Source organism: Epinephelus moara, chromosome 12 (genome assembly GCF_006386435.1).
Source record: "Epinephelus moara isolate mb chromosome 12, YSFRI_EMoa_1.0, whole genome shotgun sequence".
Classification (NCBI taxonomy): Eukaryota; Metazoa; Chordata; class Actinopteri; order Perciformes; family Serranidae; genus Epinephelus; species Epinephelus moara.
The window spans coordinates 14,600,947-14,623,129 of record NC_065517.1 but is presented as its reverse complement, the minus strand read 5'-3'; the positions used below and the strand labels follow the sequence as shown (position 1 = coordinate 14,623,129).

At 39.8% G+C, this 22,183-nt stretch overlaps 1 protein-coding gene across 12 annotated transcripts in view; it reads right to left on the bottom strand.

Moving 5' to 3' along the window:
• Nucleotides 1-22,183, bottom strand: part of afdna (afadin, adherens junction formation factor a) — a 128,713-nt gene that overhangs the window by 58,733 nt on the left and 47,797 nt on the right. For 7 of the 12 annotated variants that reach the window (XM_050059045.1, XM_050059053.1, XM_050059054.1 and 4 more), the window contains exons 9-16: nt 20,810-20,854; nt 18,300-18,394; nt 17,737-17,987; nt 12,417-12,486; nt 9,759-9,829; nt 9,536-9,603; nt 3,712-3,917; nt 785-805 (exon numbers count right to left, since the gene is read on the bottom strand). In XM_050059045.1, the coding sequence (XP_049915002.1) occupies nt 785-805; nt 3,712-3,917; nt 9,536-9,603; nt 9,759-9,829; nt 12,417-12,486; nt 17,737-17,987; nt 18,300-18,394; nt 20,810-20,854 (827 nt within the window). The remainder of the gene's footprint in view (nt 1-784; nt 806-3,711; nt 3,918-9,535; nt 9,604-9,758; nt 9,830-12,416; nt 12,487-17,736; nt 17,988-18,299; nt 18,395-20,809; nt 20,855-22,183) is intronic. The other 5 variants (XM_050059050.1, XM_050059056.1, XM_050059048.1 and 2 more) reach the window with 4 other exon arrangements.

Below are 22,183 nucleotides of genomic sequence, written 5' to 3'. Positions count from 1 at the left end.
AATACTTATGCTAAGTTGTTTTCCATCTATTTTAAAATATAAATGTCACACATTCATATTTATTCAACCTTTCTTTATTTCTTAAGGTGGATCCTTTTGACCCGTTTCACTGGCACAAAGAAAAAGAAAGCTCCAACTATTATTTCATAAATCTACTGAGAAAGTATTCTTGTATTTCCTCCTATTTTACCTTGTGAGCTGTAGTGAATATGCATTTCCTTTTAAGTGGGCATGAAATATTAAGGCAAAAAGTTTAGTCCCATTAATTACCAGGTGGGTGGGTAACAGATTTTAGCTGTATTAGCTATATGGAAAAAATCAAATATCACAATAATTTTTTTTACCAAATACCTCAATATCAATATTGCTATGATATTGTTGGGTTAACTATTGGTGCTTTTGTAAAACATTTACACAATGAGATTTATGGCAATCATCAGTAATGGATATAGAGACTAAGTGGGTAAACACAAATAAAAGAACAGCTACAATAGTCTAGTAAGGTCAGAAAATCCCATCGCTTTACTGTAATGCAGCCTTTCAAACCAGGAAAAGGCAACACTTAAGATATCCAAAATCTAAGGCGATATCTAGTCTCATATCATGATATCGATATAATAAAGATATACTGCCCGGCCCTGTTGAGATGCACTGTTAATCCTAACACATTTTATCCATATCGCCCACACCAAGACAGAGAGAGAAAGAGAGAAATAAAGAGTGAGTGAAGGAGGTAGACGGGTCTGTAGCAGCCGTATCATGGTGTGCTATTGTGCTATCCTACCTGATCCCCTTCAGGAATCTCCTGGATGGAAGGAGGAGGAAGAGGAGGAGGAGGAGGAGGAGGAGGAAGAGGAGGACACGTTCACAGGACAGAGAGAAAACACGTCAACAGCTACAGTATGGACACAGCCATGTAACACACACACACACACACAAACACTTTGACACACACATGGTCATGGTTTACAATGTGAAGACATCTTGAACCAGTTAGAGAACATAATTGAAGGAGGTCATCTGGAAACCACATCTGGTCAAAAAAACATTACAAGTGTCTGAGAAATTTAGCTAGTTCGGATTGAGGCTTTTAGAGATGTCTTCAATGTCAGCTCCGAGGAAGTTTATCATTAAAACAGGCAAGGAACAACAGCACTGTTAAACTTTTAAAAATAAACTGATTAGCTAAAATGTAACTGTATTTAGGACCACATGAAGCCTTGTAATAAAACTGAATTAAAGTTGTTTTATTGGTACATTTTACAGGTTTAGTTTAGAGCCTAGTCTTGAGACTTAAAGAGTTTTCAGTTCTGTATTATGGTAGTATAATGGCAAGAATCTGGCGATATGATACACATCACGATACAGGGGTTCAATGTACTGCGATTTATTGTGATACTGTAAGCAAGGTGATATATCGCAATGTTTTTTTGTTTTTTTTTTGAAGATCTTTTTTTTCTTGGGCTTTTTGCCTAAATTTCATAGGACATTTCAAGCGAGATAGGGATGTAGCAAAGGGCCATGGGCTGGAATAAAACTGGGGCTGCTGCAACGACATAGCCTTTGTACATGGGACGACTGCCCTGACCGCTGAGCTACTTGGCACCCCTATATCGCGATTTTAGGAGCTAGCAGTGTGCTCGTTATGACTCTGTTTCATAGGCCTATGATCTTTATGCTAGTGATATGTTATTACGTTAGAGGGTAGGAGTGAAATGGCTGAAGATAGATTACAACATTGAGGGATCTAGCAATCAGGGGTTTAAACACAACACGAAATTAACCGCTGCCACGAGTCTTTGCAAGGAAATTACTAATAAAAAATCAAGAGTGTTTTTGAGAATTGATACAATATCATAAACAAAATATTGTAAGTGTATCAATATTTTCTAACACCCCTACAACATATAGCAGCTGGAATAAAAGGTAACAAATGAGCTAAGTCTAAACAGGAACTGACCCGGTGTGAAAAAAGTATAAAAGGAAAATTAACCCTTCAGTAAACTTACGTCATAACAGTACACATTTTGAGACAGCTGTATAATTACCACAAAATGTGACCAATAAGAATAAATTCAAGATCTGCACTCCCATATACACTGGGAAATCTGTTGTATTGCTTTGCAGGAATGTTACAGGGGGAATTTTTTGCCTTAACTTTCCATTTTTTGAGTAAGTGGCGAGAGTAACACCCTCTTTGTGGGAACAAGCTATGGAGTTTATGTGGAATGTGGTCTCAGTATAAAAGGGGCCTGGGACCAACACTACCAGACCATGTCGACCCCGTTGTTTGTTGATGACACAAAGTTATAACACTTCATTTGATGATCACACACTGATGTTTAAAACTGCTGCATGTAATCCATTAAGGGTTTAAGTGATGCAGTTAAGACATTTAAGGATGCAAAGCACTGGGAAAGCATGACTCGATCTCCAGCATCTCACACAATCATTCCACTATTCAAGATCGAGTTCTCCAAGCAGTCAACATGCCAGAGATGCTCCAAAAATACCCTGTTTTTAAGCCTATTATGAGCCCATCTGAAGCAGGAAGGTTGAACATTCCCATACGCTAAAAATATTTCCCAGAAACTCTATAAAACTGAAATCCTACTACACACAGACTGGAATAGTTTCAGTCTTAGTCCGTTCTGCATGTGTTTTCTTTCATAACTTCACTGCATACCGACGGCAATGAATAGCTGGCTGCCAGCTAAACAAATAAAAGTGAATGGCACTAATAAAAGGAGAAATGGCACTTGCATTTTATTGAGTCTTAGTAAGTAAGGCCTTCAGAAAAAAACTAAGAACTGTGTGTATTTTTTTCTCCCCATAATCCTCCCAAGCTCTGTGCTTCATTTATTTTAAACATACATGATGTGAAGTCATATTAGACCTCCAGCTAACACTATGTTAAGAGCGGCCTGGTATCAAGCTTCAACTCTTATGAATATCAGACAAAAATGTGTCCATAGCACGGAGTATTAAAAACTGCCATGTACCGAATGCTGGTAATAGATGCTTGACAACATTTTTATTTGTGTTTAAAGTACTGTGTAAGTAAGTACTGTGCGTAAGTACATGTATAAGTACTGAATACTCTCACCACAGCTTGTATTATATCCTCTAGCAGGATGTTCAGATTTAAACCAAACTTTTGTTGAATATAGTGCATTTAGTAAAAGTTATTGCTCAGTTATTTGTGTTAATGCAACCTAATAGTTTTATTTTGTTCTAAAAGTTTATATATTTGCTGACAAAAACACTCATTTGTCAAAATTTTCTTAATGATTTCCAGCTCTAATGATCACTGATAGCGCCATGCTAGCTGAGGTTTAGCATACACTACATTGCGTCATAGCAGGCTTCACACCACGAGCGTTTAACACTGACAGGTAGACAAACATGAGACACAAGCACAGACTGGTACAACAGAGGTAACTGTGGAGAGAAAGCTGCAAGAGACATACAAACACTTAAACACACCTTACAACAACTACAAGCAGTAGTTTGTAAGAACACAGTAAATGGGGGGGGATTAGGCATCAAACAATTCAAAAATTTCAACAAAAGCCAGGGTGCAAGTCAAAAATACATAAATAGCAGCATTATGAAGTCGTAGGACACACTGGAATAATGCACAGATTAATACATCGTGTTCAAACATGACCACACATTAAAGAAAAAGATTTTAAAAGAAGTGTTACTGACCTGGATGACTCCCTCCATCATGCTCACCATCTTGTTGACAATGGCGATGACCTTATGTGTCCTCTCAGACGGCGACATGTCAGGCCGGTAAGAGGGCGACAGGACGTAGCGGCAGGCCATGTACAGGACGTAAGTGGGTGAGAGTTTGAAGTGGACCGTGGAGCTGTTGGTGTAGTTGATGATGGCTGACAGGAAGGTGTCTTCAGCTGGATGGACACACACAGAAACAGGTAATTAGACCACCTACCATGTCAGGAGAAATGTCGAGGTTTGATTAAATGAAATAGAGCTGACACATTCGGCTGGAGTGGTTGATATGCTCTTGTCTGACCAAATTCTCAGTGGTCAGACAACTGCTGGTATTACTTTTAAAGAGCCATGTGTCTTTCCCAGCTGGCAACACCAGCCACTGTGCTGAACACAGCCAGCTGTGAGCCACTGGTGCACTTTGAAGGCGCAGCGGTATTTCAGCTGAGACGCTTTGGTTGCAGCTGGGTACAAAGTGAGAGTGACGACCAGCTGCAGCGTTTTATCAAAAGCTGAACATGTTTCAACTTTTGGTGACCAGAAAAAAAAAGACAGCAAATATGCAACACTTAATGCAGAATAGACACTCAGTGCCTTGTCCCACTGCTGGCATTTGAGCATACTGTAAAAATGTGACACTCCTGGGTCCCATTGCAAAGCTGGCCTCAGGAAAAAGGAAAGAAAACCCTCTGGGGGACGCACACACCACCACCAGCCAGAGTGCACTCAGAGCACTGTGACAGATTTAGTAGATCTAAACAGAACGTGGACTTTCTTTCCCCAACTGACCAATTGACTGGCTAAAAAGTAGGTAGAATTTCAGTAGATTCCAAGATCTGCTTTGGTTGACTACAGCTCTGAAAGTACTCTGAAGTATGTTTTACTCTGACAAAAGGAATTCAGAGGATATCAGTGTTTCTCTAACAGATTTATTCTTGAGCAAATACAAAAGGTTATGAGACAATGTTTAAATCAGTGTTTCTCATGTGGTGCGTTGCAGCACACTCCTTTGCTGTGATGCCAATCCAGGTGTGCCGTGAGATCTTGGGATAACCTCATATTATTACTGCAATATTCAATAGGGCCTATACAAAAAGTTATGAATGAATCTTTAATTGACTGTATCAGTATGTTGTGCGTACTTATTTCCCAATAACGAGGCAAACTCTAGCTAAAAAATGTAATTCATTTAAAAAAAACCTTCATGGGAAACCTATTTGTCGTGGTTCACGCGTGGGAATTAAAAATGTGTGATACATCAAAAGCCCTGATTGGCAGCCAGTGTGAGGGATGATAACATTTAAAAGAAGAACAGCAAAAGCTGCAAAGCACCAGCAATGATGACCTACCACCAAAAGAAAAGGGACAAAAAAAAAACAAAAAAAAACTGTCAGTAGACAGTATCACAAAAGCTACCGGTCTTATTTTTTTCTTATTCTTATTGTCTTATGTTGTGATAAGAGTGCTAACAAAAGTTGTAGAAGCCATTGTGCACAGATATAAATACAGGTGTGCCTTGAGTTCTCTCATGTTATCAGAGAACCGGGGTTACCTTTGTAACCTAAAGATTTTGGCTTGCCCTTTGATTAGGACACTAAAACTATAGAAGGGAGGCAGGCTGTCTGGCCTGGAATTAAAATTACTTCTGCTACCACAAAAACGAGGGGGAACGTACATTATTATCTAGTGAGACATCAACCTTTAGAGGAGAACAAATTCATACAGCACATATCATATATATCTAATAAGCTATTATTTAGATCATCTAGTTTATAAGTTGACCGAAAAAGAGGAGTAACCACTTCTCCTAAACTATATCCTGCTACATGCACAGTGTTACTATTACTGCTACTTCTAATGCTAAGGCTTTGCTCAGAAAGACAACACTGTATGCCTCAATCTGGAAGATCATTTTGTAACAGGTACAGTGTAATTCTACCATGAAAGATGAAATATTGTGTCATTTTTTTATTAACTGCTGCGCAGTGGTTTTGTGTCTAATAAGCTTTCACACTCAGCTATTACTTAAACCGGCCTCCTGGATTCTATTTCATTGTCTCAATGGTGCCTGAAACAACACGCCTCAACCAAGGTAGCCCCTTGTGTCTGCAGTAAGGTAACACTACTGCTGCCACAACTACTGTTGTAAAATGGTAAATGGCAAATGGACTGGACTTGTACAGCGCTTTTCCAGTCTTCCAATCACTCAAAGCGCTTTTACACTACATGTCACATTCACCCGTTCACACACACATTCACACACTGGTGGCCAGACAACCATACAGTACAAGGTGCCACCTGCTACTCAGTAACCATTCACACGCCGATGGCACAGTGGCATGTGGACTGGAGGTGCAGGGGACTGAACTGCCCATATTACAACCAATATATTACTGCAGTTCCTGAATCATTACTGTGAATCTATTAACTAACAATTTAAGGGCTAATAATATTAAAACATTAATGCATAGTTCTGCATAATCCAAATTCATTAATGTTGAGGTCTTGTCACCGACACCCAGTAAAGAATTAAGGGATTCACTAATGTTTGTACATACTGTATATACTTGAAATCAGACTGCATTACTTTATCACAGTGCAGTTGGATTACGCTGACTGGAATAGATCCCCTTGTGAGCTACAACAAGCAGTTTGTTTAACTTATTTTCGTGGTTGGCTGGTCACAGAACTTGGCTCCACATGTGTCATGTGGGACACACCAATAAAACCATTTTGACTGCGGTGTCTGTTTCTTTCAGTTTAACGCCGTTGGTAAAGTATTTAAAGTCAAACTGGTTGCAGCTGCACTACGACAACTCTCCTCATGAAAACCTGACGATGAGAGTTGTTCATGTGCGTCACTGTCCCCAAGAGCATATGGTTTCTCCCAGTGCATTGTGGGTACGGGACTCTCCGCTGCTCTATGACCGATCAAAACCCTCCTAAAACAGATGATCTCACACTATACCAAATATATACTCAGCACACACAGCCACACTATGGCCCAGAGCACAATGAAAAGTCAATAAACAGGAGTGTTGGAAAGACAAAGCAAACAGACAGAAGAGCTTAAGAGCTGCAGTCAGAGTGTGGGAAACATCAGGTTTGGAATAAACCAGACTTATAGGACTATTTAAGACAATTTAATGCTATCTGGAAGTAATTCAAGACCATTTTAAATACCGAAACCAACTCTCTTCTGATTGAATTCATCCAATAAAACAAACAATAAAAAGGAAAAGACATTAGAAAGTTACATCATTACAATTAGGAGTTCAAACCGGTTTGTTACAATGTAATATCAACCCTTCCCTGTGTTAATCTAATGGTGGGAACACATGTAGGTCAAACTCAATGTGATCAGATCAACCTACTGGCAGCTACTCTTTCCTCTATCTAGTCAGACAGATGGAGGAGATGACATTTTCATTTTCATTTTAATGGCCATTAAATTGTTAACAAAAGAATGTAAAAGAAAGTACTCCTGCCTGTGTACTTCTTTATAACCCCTCTTCTGTCAGGCTCTACTATATAGTTACTTTGCATTACCTCTTATTAAACAGACCCTTTTTAGAGCAGACATTTTGACTTGACAATGCAGGAAAACCACAGGTGTAAATAATAACATTATCAATGGCTCCACACCGTTAAATGTCCCAGTAAGCCATGACAGTGAGCTCTAGAACTGGGTCAAATACATATTATACGTTATTGGTGTTAGTTACTCTTATGCTTTTCCTGCTTTGACAAGTCAAAATGTTTGTATTAAAACGTCTAAATAAAACTAGTAAAAAATAATCAATTTATGTTAATGAAGTGCACAGGACATTTAAGAATATGGAAGTCCTATTTGCACAGTACTAGTATAACCTGGGGACCTCTGGTGATTTGTAATAGTTCCGGAGGTCGTCCATGATCTTAATCCTGTGCAAATTTGCCATGTCCGTAATTTGTCAAATAAAAATTTCACTGCAAACTACCTTCCATATTCCACCCAATACAGAGGTTGTGTGATAAAATTGGTCCCCTGCGAATCAGCATCTTAGTAATTTGGGGTCCTTTTTACTTTTTGCCTATTTTCTGCCAATTTCCCAGAATATAATTATGGAGGCTGTGTTGGTAATTACTTGTGAAAGTTTTGACAGCATTTTGGGTGAAGGAGGCTCATCTCATGGAGACCCATTATCAAAAAGAGCAAGCTCCAATTCATTAGAGGAGTGGAATCTCAAAAGATGATGAGATGGCTGACATGTGACAATGTGTGGCAGAATTGGTTCCCACATTAAAAAAAAGCTAGAATAACCACCTTGCGGCTGTATGCCACCACGCACCAGTCACGTTTCTCTTACAGTTTACATCCATGTCTGTGAAAACTTGGATGCTTCACAAACATCTTCCCGCCCTGCGGCACAGAAGATCTATCCAATCAGCACAGTTTCAAGGTGGACACCCAAGATTAGTGTCACTAATTCAGTATCTGACCAAATATCTGCCCTTCTGCTCCTGATATACGAGTCATAGACAGAAAAGTGTTTAATGCAGAACATTATGATGTCACAGTAAAGTTGACCTTTGACCTTTTGGACATAAAATATCAGCACTTCATTGTTATATCCTATTAGAAATTTGTGTGAAGTTTTGTCATAATTAGCATGAGAAATATTGATTATGGCCAAAAACATATTTTGTAAGGTCACACTGACCTTGACCTTTGACCACCAAAGTCTTATCAATTCATCATTGAGTTCAAGTAGATGTTTGTGCCAAATCTGAAGAAATTCTCTCAAGGTGTTCTTGAGCTATCACTTTCAAGAGAATGCCACAGACGAGGTCACAGTGACCTTGACCTTTGACCTATGACCACCAAATTCTACTCAGTTCATAGTGGCTCAAAGTGGACGTTTATGCTAAATTTGAAGAAATTGCGTTACGGCGTTCTTGAGATATTGTGTTCACAAGAATAGGATGGACATCCTGAAAACATAATACCTCAAAAGAAGTTAACACTTTTCATTTCCATACTGTGTGGTGTTTTTGAGTTGTGTAGAGAAAAGTTACAAATGACTGTGCGCATCACGTCAGAGGGATCATGTCAGTAAATCTGAGAAAAACACAGACTTTGCTTATCCAGTGCGAATGTGCCTCACCAAACACAGGCGTCGGGGGGAATTTCCAAATCTCATGAGGTCCCTTGGTATTCCTAGCTCTGTGTGAATAGGGCTTTAGATTTGCAGGCATACAAATATGACTATTTAAATATTTTACAACCCCTTAATAAAAAAGTAGGAGCTGAGTGCTAAATTTATCATTTAAACAAAAAACATATTGACTGAGTTATCTTGATGCAATTACAGGAAACAAAGCTCTCAGGCTTTAAACTGATCCAGCTCATTTCCTGCCAAATTCAAGAGGCGCACAATGTAAAATGTAATCTAGAGGCTGAGACAAGCTGCTCATTTTCTCTCCGTCTGTTTATGAAAGTCATATTAATGTCTCAAAATGAGTGTGTTATTGACTTTCTGAAGCCATCAAACATTCCTGTACAGGACTGTAAGACGGCATGATCCAGTACCTCTGCAGGGTGAGAGGAAATGTGAGCCACATTTACCATATTCTTACATTTACTGCATATTTATGATGAGATATTTATTGTACACCACTGCTGCTGCTGGAGCAGTTAGGCCAGCAGAATCAGTCCAGTGAAGGCGGTTCAATAGTTTCCAGTTATTGACTGTTTCACTGACACAGTGAGGGGAGTTGAGAGATGCAGAACAGAAAGAGACACGCTAATACTTACAGTTGTCTCTGAACTCGATTCCGGCTGGCAGAGTCAACTCTGTTCTGTCTGCTGAAATGTCCTGAGACCTGATAAGACAAAAATAACACCATGAGAAGGGGAGATAACACTAAATACAGAGAGAAAACTGAGGAGCAGGACGAGCCAAATGGACTGGAGAGAGGACAAAGATGGAGGACGAAGAAGACGCCGACAGGAAGAAGGAGAGGAGTGTGTGACTGACCTGCTGTCCTGCTGCTCTCCTCTGATCATGGGTTTCACCATGCCTCTCTCCATGTCCAGCTTCCCTGAGCTCTGCAAACACACAACACACAGCGTCAAGCAGCTTCAACCACTTTTAATGTTGCTGTAATGTAATTCAATAATATACAGACATGTTGTTGATAATGACTTGTATGTTATGAGGCTTCAGTCACTGTCAGAACTGACAGCTAACAAACAAGTTTCCTGGTTCATGAAGAGAACAAATATCAGTATTTGTTCTATAAAATGAACAGTGCTACTGATGAATATTCACTGTATGTGTCATCAAAAGATGAGGTTTGACATATGTCTTGAGCTGCTAAACTTAGTCAATAAATCATTAAGATTAATTTGCAGTAATTTCAATAATAGATTTATTGTTTTAGTCATTTCTAAAGAGAAAAATGCCAAACCTAGTCTAGTGCCAACAACAAAATTGTGAGGATATGCTGCTTTTATCTGTTTTAAGTAACTATAATTCAATCTCTTTGGGTTTTTTTAATGTTAATTGGATAGAATAAGCATTTTGAAAAACACCTGACGGACATTTTGTGGGCCAAACAGTTTATAAATCAAGAGAGTAATCAGCAAATTAAACAAAAGTAAAACTGTAAATACTTGTTTTTTCAGCCCTATATGTGTCACCGTTCATTACATTTTGAGGCAACACAAGCGAAACACAGGGGGAGGAAAAAAAGTAGAAAGGGTGGGGAAAAAAAGATAAATACTTTTGCATTTTCTCACAAAACTTTTGCGTTATCCAGAGACATACTTGAGTCTTCACGTGCACCTCCTGCAGCATCGAAACATGCAAATGGCTTAGTAAAAATTAATACAGCCTAGATCGGCGGGTGTGGTGGTTATTAAATACTCTCTCAGTCGGTCACATCAACGGTCTAATGGCTCTGAAACAGCTGTTCCATCAATAATCCAACTTCTCCTTCATAAAGGAGTTTGCTAAAAAAGTTGGTGCCATTACTCGCAACCATTCACTGCTCATCTTCATTAAACTGCCTAAACATAACACTAGGATGCTAGTTTGCTAGGATGCTAGTTTGCAACTTTTAGCAAACTTAGCGTCTCATGTTATATCCTCGAAACACTTTGCAGTGCAAACACTGTTGTGTAACATTAATTACTTAACTTTGTGACCATGTACAAGGTGAGACACATTAGAAGTATTGCTTTCGTACTCCATCTGTCTTAGGGCTCAGATTTGTGCTCATGTGTGTTCAATAGGGGTGTAATCTTAGATCGATCTGTATCGATATATCGATTCAATGATCAACGATCCAGTATCATTGATGCAAAGTGAAAACATTGATCCATATCTTCATCTTTAGGATACGCTTTTATTTTGTAATTCTGTGTCACCGTCAAACAGCGGCAGACAGACAGCAAACAACTGAGAGAGAGACACGTTGAGGATAACATTATTTACTCAGGTTAAAAAAACAGCAGTATGGAAATATTTTTGGATTATGGAAAAACTACGTGCCCACATACATAACACATACCGTATGTAGACAATGCTGAAAAAATGTGCATACAGGCTGATATTTTTCGTGCTGTTCTGTCGGAGACGCAGTGACTTAAACCAACAGTAAGTAAGAAAAATAAAAACGTTACATGTAATCTGTTAAGCTGTGGGTAGAAGGGGGGGAAAGTCTGCTAGCCGCTAGGCTAATTTATGCAATGTACACATGCTTAAGCTAATAATGGGTGACTAGCTAAAAACAATTGTTTTGTCTGAGTTTTCAGAATTTGCTGTCAGGGCTTTAAGCCAGACAAACCTGAAGTTAAAGGTTAAAATGAAAAACATTTCTTCCAGAAAGAGCTCTCTGACAGAAAGCCCTGAAGGTTAACTTATCCCATGTACTGTTTTATTTGTGTTGGTGGTGTCAGTTTAAGGTAAACTTAACTGTACTTACTATTATGTGTTGTTTTTATCTTTTATAGCCAAAAGCAAAAAAGAATGGGGTGGCAGCTTCTTCTGTAACAGATGTTAAACGTACATAAAATACTGTATCGATCATATCGATCACAGACCCCTGAATCGTACAGAATCAAAATAGTATCGTGGCAGACTTTGTAATATCAGCAAATATCATAATGTTGTCCAAAGAATCGATATAGCATTGTATCATGACGAAACTGGTGATTTACACCCCTAGCGTTCAAGTCGTGATGCTTTAAAACATCCAGACATTTCTTGAGGTAGAGTAAAGCTTTACGTTTGCAAAGCTTGTTGTTGTGTTTAACAGTGGTACAGCTGTTTCAGAGGGTACAGGGGTATGTAAGCTCTAAATTAATTTTACTTAGAAACAACACAACATTTTTACAGCTAGGGATGCACCAGTCCAAGGTTTCCTCTCCTAATTACGATACCTCAACTTTGAGTCTTTAATAATCCAAAACTTCTAGTCAGCAACCGGTCAATAATAAGGTTGGTAAATAAGGTCAGTATTGGCACCAGTACAGATGTAGCAGATTGAAGCGGTGCATGCTGACAATATGTCTGTTGAAACAGCTTTTGGTAAGTAATAAAATGTTTGTTTACAGCTATGAGCAGATTGTTCCGATGCTAAACATACACAGAAATAAATTCAAATGCTGAGTGTGTGTGTGTAAGTGTTACCTTGCTGGTGGGCAGCGCAGCTCCACTGTGGACGTCTCCGTGAAGGTCGAAGGTGGTTTCTGGCACACTGCTGCAGCAGAGACACAGACATGCAGCGGTTTAGTTGAGGGACTGTGCTCTCCACAGCTGACTTTTCATTACTGACAACGACAAGAGCTCAGACTTAATCCAGACACACACACGCGCGCGCGCGCGCACACACACATGCGCGCACACACATTCAAATACACAGTGTACCAGCTTTGCCGCGAACAGTGATCATTCAGAACTCCTGGCATGGCTTCTCTATATCTAATTAGACTGTTATGTAAGGGTGTGCGCATATGTATAAAGCGAACTTATCCGTCTGCATGTATCAGTGAGTCATTCATTTCCCGCATCTCTGATCCTGCTCTCTCTTCCCCGACGAAGAGCTAGATAAGTGAGTGTGTGTGTGTGTGTGTGTGTGTGTGTGTCTGAGTGACAGTAATTGAGTGTGACAGCAGTCGGGTTAAAAGACAGGCTTCTGCTTTTCACGCCCCACATGACAGGAGGGCATCAATGTCAAATAAACAGTACAATACCAACACAAACACACAAAGCATTTGCGCCGCTCTGTGTCGTTACACAATAACCACCAGCAGCCAAAGTAGGTTAAACCATTAACAGCATGACTACGCTTATGGGTGGATGGAGAAATTAGACAGATTTCCTATCTTAAACCACATTTCCAGGATGGATTTATGTGCTGGTTTTTAACATTTTCCATCTATTAAATGATTAAATGTTGAATGGGACAACTTCAAAGAGCCATAGACAACCTTTCCCTTTAACGCAGATATCAGATATCTTCAGCCATCTTTTTCCAAAATCCTCTCAAAGGTAATTTATTCGCAGTAGGGTAGGGAAACAATTTATTAAAAGCTCATATATGACTGATATGTAATCGAAGCTTGAGCCACGTAAATCAGACATCTTAACAAGTAGACTTCTTAGCACACTCTGATCTTTCCAAAAATAAACAAATTAAGAAACAGCAGTAGCTATTCAATGACAACGGAAAATGCTGCACATGCCAAATAGAAGCGGAAAAAGAAAAGAAAAGAGTTATTGTGTTTGTACAAAGTGTCTCTCAGATGACACAAATCAACTTTAACTTAATTATAGCAGGGGTTTTTTTATATTTGTGTGACATAACTGAGGATATGTTTCAACCACATCACAGAAAAACAACTCTTGATATGTAACTTTTCACTGTAATGTCTGTTTCATGTCTGTTTGCTTCTGTCAATCACAACCAAGGCAAACCAAAGCAATGACACTTACATCTGCAAATCCATAACATTTAACACACAAATAAAGAATTAATTACTACAGATGGGCATTTTAAGTACTTAACATGTTCAAGTATTTGCATAAAATTATTATCGAGCACTTGCAAGAAAAAAATCTAACCTTCCTTCCTTCTTTTCATGCTGCCTTTCTGCACTGCACAGATTGTACAGATGAGCTATGATACACAAGTTTAACATTACATAGCCTGCACTGCATATTCATTTAGTTTATTTTGTCTAAAAACATCCAAGCACTCTTATGCCTGATCTCCACTCTGCATGTAACGTTCAATCGATGGATGTCTGACTGAAAACACTTGCTGTCTTCTGCTGCTGCACAGATCTCTCAATTTTGCCATATGGATCTGTGCCGATATTAATAGACAGCACTTACGTTATTGGGTTGCGTCCAAAAAAATGCAAACTTCTGGAATAAAAGAGGGTAAATTTACCTTTATATACATTACATACTTTTTCTTCTACAAAGCAAAAACAAAAAAAGAAATTATTCTATACACTGAACGAACACTGATGTCAAAATCGAGTACTCATGCCGATCCCTATTAAGTACACTGTGTATGATGTCAACTAAAATATTAGCTTCAAAATCATCCAGGATACGGGGATGCTATCAATACAAAACCAAAACAAACATGGTGATGGATCATGTTTCTTCTCAGACTTCCAACATGTTTGCCCTTCTCTTATGCTCATCTCTCAGACTAATGCAAAATACTTGCTGAGCGGCAGCAGATTAAAATTCCGAACACTCGTACACTACAAGATCATCTGTTCAACTGCCAGCACCTGGTGCCAAATAGCCCTGATCTTAAAAATGAGCCGCGGTGCCAAAGCATGGCTCTAATCGTTCTGAGCATCATGATGCGTCTCCGGCTCAAATGAACTAGGTATCCTTGTAAGTTTGCACAGCAGAACATTGGAAAGCAGCCCAGGCGACCGCAGGGATCCACATCCACAACATCAGGCTTGTATCCCAGACTGAAGCAACTGAGCTGCACAAAATGACAGCTGGTCATAACATGACTTGCCAGACGTTACAGAGACTTTTATAGGGAACTGTTCAATTCCTGAAACCTAGGAAAAACATCAGTGCCACAATTCATAGATCTCTATGGCAGTAAGATCTGAGCAGCTGCTCTCTGAAGCTGCCGAATACACCATTTGATCTTTAGAGAGACAGATTGACGGTCCAATTAAAATACAATTTGATATTATTACCTCTGCCAAGAAGGTTGGATTTTCAGTTTGGTTTGTTTGTCTGTTTGCCGGCAGGATAACTGTAAAACTACTGGCCCAATTCTGATGAAACTTGATGGAAGCATGTGCCAGGGAAGAGCCCATTACATGTTGGAGCTGATGTGAATCGTGGCGGATACACAAATTATTTTTTCCTTTCGTTGGCAAGATGGGGCATTTGGCTTTGATGGAATAAATGCCATACATCTTATAATCCAGTAGATAGTAGTTCAATGAGAGTGATAAGACTGAAGCAAGACAGAAGAAGATACAGGCCATGAACTAAAATTAACTAACATAAGCTGAAAGATGCTACAATGCTACGCAGAGCGGAGGAGAAGCACAGAGAGTGAGAATTCTACACATTGCATACACAGTCATTTTATCCCTTCAGTAGAGAACAAACACCTCCCTCTACTCCATCACCGATTCTTCTTTTATCCCTCTCTGTTGTATAATCAGAGTCTGGACGGTCGTATTAACTGTGGATTAAAGCTCTCTGCCCCCACAGAAAAGTAAGACAATAAACAAATTACAACAAACAGTAAGACAATCACATTAAAGCAGTAAACCATCTGATCTCATTTTGAGTAAAGCCTTACAGGCCAATCAGCACCGTCCTTGGGAGTGCTACAACAGGAAAATAAATGGTGATGGTATGCCAATGTATATCTGATTTGATGAAACGAATAGAAGATATAAGTAAAGAGTAACAAAAGCAAACACAGAGAGTAAGTTCACAGGACCCTGCTGGTCTAAATTCCAGCACACTCCAGTTGTAGCTTATCACTTCTTTCTCTATGGTTAGAGGTGCTAATCAAAGTCATCTGATGGGAGTCTCTGGCTGGAAATGCAAACCTGTACTGATGACTGTAACACCCTCTGAGAAACAGGGTGTGAGAGCCCTGTTACAGACCACATCTACAATACATGATTACCTTCATATCATTGTCCAATTTGTCGTAAACACTCAATTAAAACACTTGGCTGATGTGTCATTTTGTGTCAGTGTAACAAACCCGCTACTCAACGTGCACACAACCAAACTATTATGCGGTCGCCGAGTTATTATTAAGCAAGAAAATCTTCCTGTAATTCACCAGTTCTGTACTTTTTGTCTTCAAAATACTAAAAGAGGTCCTTTTATGCTAATTTTGGGTTCTTGCTTGTATTTTGGGTTTCTACTATAACATGTTTACATGCTTTAATGTTCAAAAAACACTTAATTTCCCTCATACTGTCTGTGCTGGAACACCTGTATTCACCCTCTGTCTGAAACACTCCATTTTAAAACCTGTCTCTTTAAGCTCCCCTCGTGAAAAAGCAAAGTCTGCTCTGAACAGTTGGTGTTTCTGGGTCTCCCGTGTCTTGGCGTCTCTGCATCAGCATGGTAGCTGGGGATATCACTGTGTATAGCGACATTTTCTCCGATTAAAAATCACCAATAAAAGCTTCTTAAGACAACCGGACATGTTCTAGCAGGAACATGATCGGAAATTGGGGAGAAATTAATCTGCAACCAAGATTTCATGTTTCCCTGATGTTAGCATGTAGCTACATGTAGCACTGTAGGCTACATAATGTAACACTTGCAGTAGCATGCCAGGCACCATGTGGTCATCTGCTCCAGGCACGCTACTACGAGTATTTACATTACAGAGCCTGAACTGCTACATGTAGCTACATGCTAACATCAGGGAAACATGAAATCTTGGTTGCTGATGCTGCTAATTTCTACCCGATTTTAACTCATAATCCTGTGGATCGCTTTGTATTATAAAGAAATCTGTCAGGATATGACATCATCTTGCAGCCAAAATAGGAAAAACGTTGGAAACAGTGTTCAGCTGACAGGGATTACTTCTATATACATTTATCTTATTATTTAAAACTTTAGCCAGGTTTAATACAAACACCTGACATTGTAACCTCTTATATATTACAAAAATAAGGTTACCTTTCAAAATGTTTACTCCTTATTGGTGCAGTAAAGCACCTATAAACACACTTTACATTCTGCCACCAAATTTAAACAACTTTAAATTTGTTCAACACCCAACTTTAGAAACACTTTGAAAAGATGTGTGATGGACCTCAAAATAATGAAAACTTCACAGGTCAAGCTTCACAAGAGAAACCAGGGTTTGTAACTCCAGTCTTGCATCATCTGAAAGAACTAATTCATGCAGAAACACAAACAGAGCAAAGAGTTACCGTGTCAGTTACTTACGCACCTCTTTCTCGCAGCGTCAGTCTTCCATAGAGTCATTAAAGGGCCATTCAATTCAAATACAAAAGCTCTCTTTTGTCCTTCACTCATCCCTAACCAGCTCACCCACACTTCCTTCTCCTCTTATCTGGTGTGCTCCCACTTTCTGTCTCCTGTGAAGTGTGTGAAACGACAGCGAGCAGGAGGCCACACCCAACACCATGTTGATCAGATTAGAGGGCAGCACGCCTGCCATAACCCTAGACCTCCGCTCTTCCTCTCCTCTCATTTCCTCATTCTCTCCGTCCGTCCAACCCCAAAACTTCCCTCCTCCCCCTTTTCCTTCCCTTCATCTCTCGCTCTGCCTGCCAACTCCAAACCTCATCCTCTCCTCCCTTCATCTACAATAACACCCTCTTCTTTTTTCTGCTCACAAACTTGAGTAGGGAAGATTAAAAGGAGGGATCATGGAAAGATAAAGAGGTAAAGAAGGAAATAAAAAGAAAGATAAAGTTAGAGGTAAAGACCTCCTTCCCCTCACCCTGACTTGTGTCGGCTCCTCATCATTGCAGCCGGCTCCCTCTTCCCTCCCTGGTCGAACATCGGGTCCACAAATTTAAAGACGTGTGCAGAGCCAAACTGGAGGGTGGAGCCTGAACGCAGCACCGTCGTCTCGGTGACTCGTTGCCCGTCAACAAAGGTGTCGGCGTCTGGACCGTGTGGCGTCACGGTGACCATGCCTTCACTGTGCATGAGGTTGCAGTGGTGGGGCAGGATCCCTGGACCGAGCAGCTGGGGACGAACAATGGCAGGTACGTCAGCACAACACACATTACAGAAGCTACATCAGGAGCGCCTAGTTGAAACTGAAATTTAAGTTCAATGCTGCTAAGAAATCAGTTAATATATCCTCTGTTTTTGTTCTGACATTTACTTACTTGATTGAAATTGTGATTACGAAAGAGATAAAATGTAAGTTGTGTTTATTTTTCTCCAGGTACAGTGGCTTCCACACCAGTATTCTCCAACTAAATACCATGCAATAGTAGAAATGTGTTTTAGTGTGGCTTTAAACAACTGTAAATGTTCTGGTGATGTAGTTACCTGTATGGCTCCATCCTCTGTGCAGTCTGAGCCGACCTCGGTGATGCTGTGCTGAAGCCGGTACAGCTTTGGTTTGTCCCGTGAGTCAGACCCGTCTACAAACACACACACACAAACACACACATAGATTTAGCACTGGGCACAATGGTCCTCACATCACAAGAAGCACTGCATTCACACTCATCCTCACACACTCACACTATCTGTCCACACATGACAGCATAGGATCCATCCATTACTTCAACATGACAGGGTCAATAAGAGTCTACTGGGATGTACACTGCTAACGTGGCAAAAAAGTATGGTGGCTGGTGGGGCTGCAGAGCAATTATTGATTATTAGTAAACAGGAGTTTAGTAAAAGCAAAGCGGCATATTAGTTCACCAAAGAAAAAAGGGAAATGTTGGCTGCTCTGGGTGGAAAAAAATTCTGGGTAAAAATGAATGGGTATCAGAAAAACCTCAGAACCACCTTCTAAAAATAATCCAGAAAACAGCTAATATGACAAGGCTACCAGGATGGCTTGGCCTTTTACAGTCATGTAATGAGCTTTAAGAAGAAACTGGCAACTGTGTATGAGATCAGGGACACCATGTATCTATTAGAGATCATTGTTGAATCAAGTTTAATAGTAACATGCTCCATGCTAAAGCTTTAGTATACTAGTATTCTTTGAAGGAGACCTATTATGCTCATATTTGTGTTTAGGGTTTATACCAGAACATGTTCACATGCCTCAATGGTTGAAAAACATTTTATTTACCTCATACTGTCTGTGCTGGAACACCTGTATTCACCCTGTCTGAGACACACGTTTTAGCGCCTGTCTCTTTCAGCCACCCTCCTAAACAAGCCTAATCTGCTCTGATTGGTCAGCCTTTCCAGGTCTTCTGTATCTTGGCATATCTGTACCATCAATTCAGCCAAGGGAATGACTATAACGGAGTATAGCGGCACTTTTTACAGTGCAAAAACACTAATGAACGTATCTAATCCAAAATCTTCACAACTAGACACGTTCAAGAAATGGAGAAGGGAATGTGTTTTGAATCTTTTGAAGATTCTGTTGAATTATACATTTATGTTTCAGATAACATGATCAATAACATATTATACAGTATCCCAAAACATGTCAGGTGTGCTTGTCCTTGTCTCTGCACTGCAGCCATCTTATCTGCACCCCTGATAGACTATTAAAGAGACACCCTGAGCTGTCGGATGTTAGCATGTAGCTACATGTAGCAGTGTACTTGCAGACAGGAAATAACTGTGTATAGCCTCACTTTCTCCTCTTACAAATCACCAATAAAATCTTCTAAACACAACTGGACATGTTCCAGCAGGAATATGATCCCAAATCGGTGTGAAATTAACAATATTAGCAACCATGTTTACATGTTTCCCTGACATTAGCATGTAGCTACATGTAGCAGTGAAGGCTACATAATGTAAACACTTGCAGTAATACACCTGGAGCAGATCACATATCAAGAAATCTGTCATGAGCTGACTTTATCTTGTCTTGAAAGTGGAATAAACCGTTGATAACAGAGTATTCAGAACAGTCTGAAGCCCGAGGCTTTTGCTCCCAGGGATTATTTTTACATACATTTACCTCATTATTTGAATCTTAAGCCATATTTAATATGAATATCCGACATTGTAAAACTATATACATGACAGAGAATAAGGAAAAGCATAATAGGTCCCCTTTAAAGTATTGCTTGATTTGAAGTTTCCTATATCACACCTTGTGACTCTGTTTAGAAATGCACTTTACAGGGTAATCACTATGAAGACAAAGATACCAGATACACTCGCTGGAGTGTTTCCTCGAGTGCACGGTCCTAAATTTTTAAGCATTTAATGTTACTATCAGTTTGACGTTTTATTTGTAGCCACTGTCAGTCAATTTTACTGTAACTGGGAATGCAATATAAAAAAAAACTGTTTCCAAAAACGACTTTAGTGTGTCTTTTTTTGTTGGCAATAACATGTCTTCTGAATCTGCACCTAATATTTTCTTTAAAGTGTAATAATCTCCTAAATTTTATTCAAAAGGTTAGTCTGACATTTTGGGAAATGCATATACCACTTTTCCTCCAGCGAACATCATACTGAAGCCAGCACCTGTAGACTGAGCCAGGCTAGCTGTTTCCCCTTGTATTAAGTCTTTGTGCTAAGCTAAGCAAACTGGCTGTAGTATGTAGCTTCATATTTAGCGTACAGACATGAGAATATCATCAATCTTTCCATCTAAATGTCAAACAATTCCTTTAAAGGGACATAAAAAGGAATTTTACCTATAAAATCTAAATAGCTATAAGCTGTACCAGTGCAGTAACACTACTAAAAGACTATGAGTGCAACACAGACACTACATTTAGCAGAGGGGGGCATGTGTTTGATTATTATCAGCCAAATGGGGAGTCGGGGGTCACTGCACACCCTCCCAACAATCCCATCAGCCACTGCAACAGACACAGAGGAGGTGTGGTGGATTTTTTTACCTTCATGGTGCCGATAGGCGTAGTAGGCATAGTGATTCCCTCGCCCTAGGCAAACAGGCAGGCAGGTGCGGAGGTAGAAGGACACATGCACAAGGCCCCGCACACACACATACGTACACACAAACACACACCATGCCATAAGAAGGTGGGGAAGAAAACAGACACATAGCAGAGGGTGAAAATGCAGCAAGGAGGAAAAATGCAGCATTACCTTGTTAACCCATTAATGCATGGAGGCATACAAACACACACACACTCTCACACATATGGAGTATTTGAGGGTTTTTCACTGTCTACATTTATGATAGAATGCAATACTGTTCTTACCAGATATTAGTCCTTATCTTAAATTAACTTTAAAGGAAAACATCACTAGTTACAGGTAACCAAAGCTGCAACCTCTGCCTTACACACACTAATCTTAGCCACTGCAAAGAGCTATATTAGTTATCAAGCATACAGGAACACACTCTCTCTCTCACACACCCACACACAGTCCCAGCACCCAGTGTTTAGGAGAGCAACCAAATCAATTTTTCAATCCTTTCCACAGACAGTGACCTGTCAACCTGACAGAGGATGAAGTCGATGTGTTAGTTCATTCCTGGACAAGACCCACTGGTTTCCCCAAAACTGTGCCAGCACTGCAGCTTGGTGATGCCAAGTGTTTGGGGTCACCATCGGGTCAGATAAGTTAATGGCATGAGGCTCATGACAGACAAAGAGGAAGCTAAAGAGAGAGGGAAGCTAAAGAGAGAGGGATCAGTAGCGAGAAACAAGCTGTTAGGGCTGGTCACATTTAGCAAGACTCAGGTAGGGTTTGTTTTCCAAAATGCTTCAGTAGTATCACAGTGATGTCTCTATACTGGGGTTGTTTTACTGCATTCCAGAACCTTCGCTGTAGCAACTTACCTTTTGTTGTACTCCGGGTCTCTTAACCTGTCGAATCTACCTCTAATTCAGGGATTTTCCTCCATTTCCCACAATGCATTTTGAACAACTCTTAAGTAAACTTTTTTTCCCAATCAAAGAACATCTGGGTGTACCAACTGACTGTAAATCTGATGTTTATGTTTAGATCACAAAGACATTTCCTGCTCTTCACATCAGCATCATATCAAGAAGTAAAGCAAACTTTGAAATGAAAGGTAGATCAACATCATAAGGCATTTTTAAGTTGGTTAGAGCATTGTATGGTGGCTTTTTCCATTGAAAACACATGTTACACATGTTCTTGTGCAGGATTTACGGGCACTCACAAGAAAATGGCAGCAGGTTAAGACAAAGTTCATGAGATGAAGTACACGTGAGCATTTCAATTACCCTGGAAGCAGGATACTAAATATTGCACACTTTGCTGCCAGTTTGAGAGCA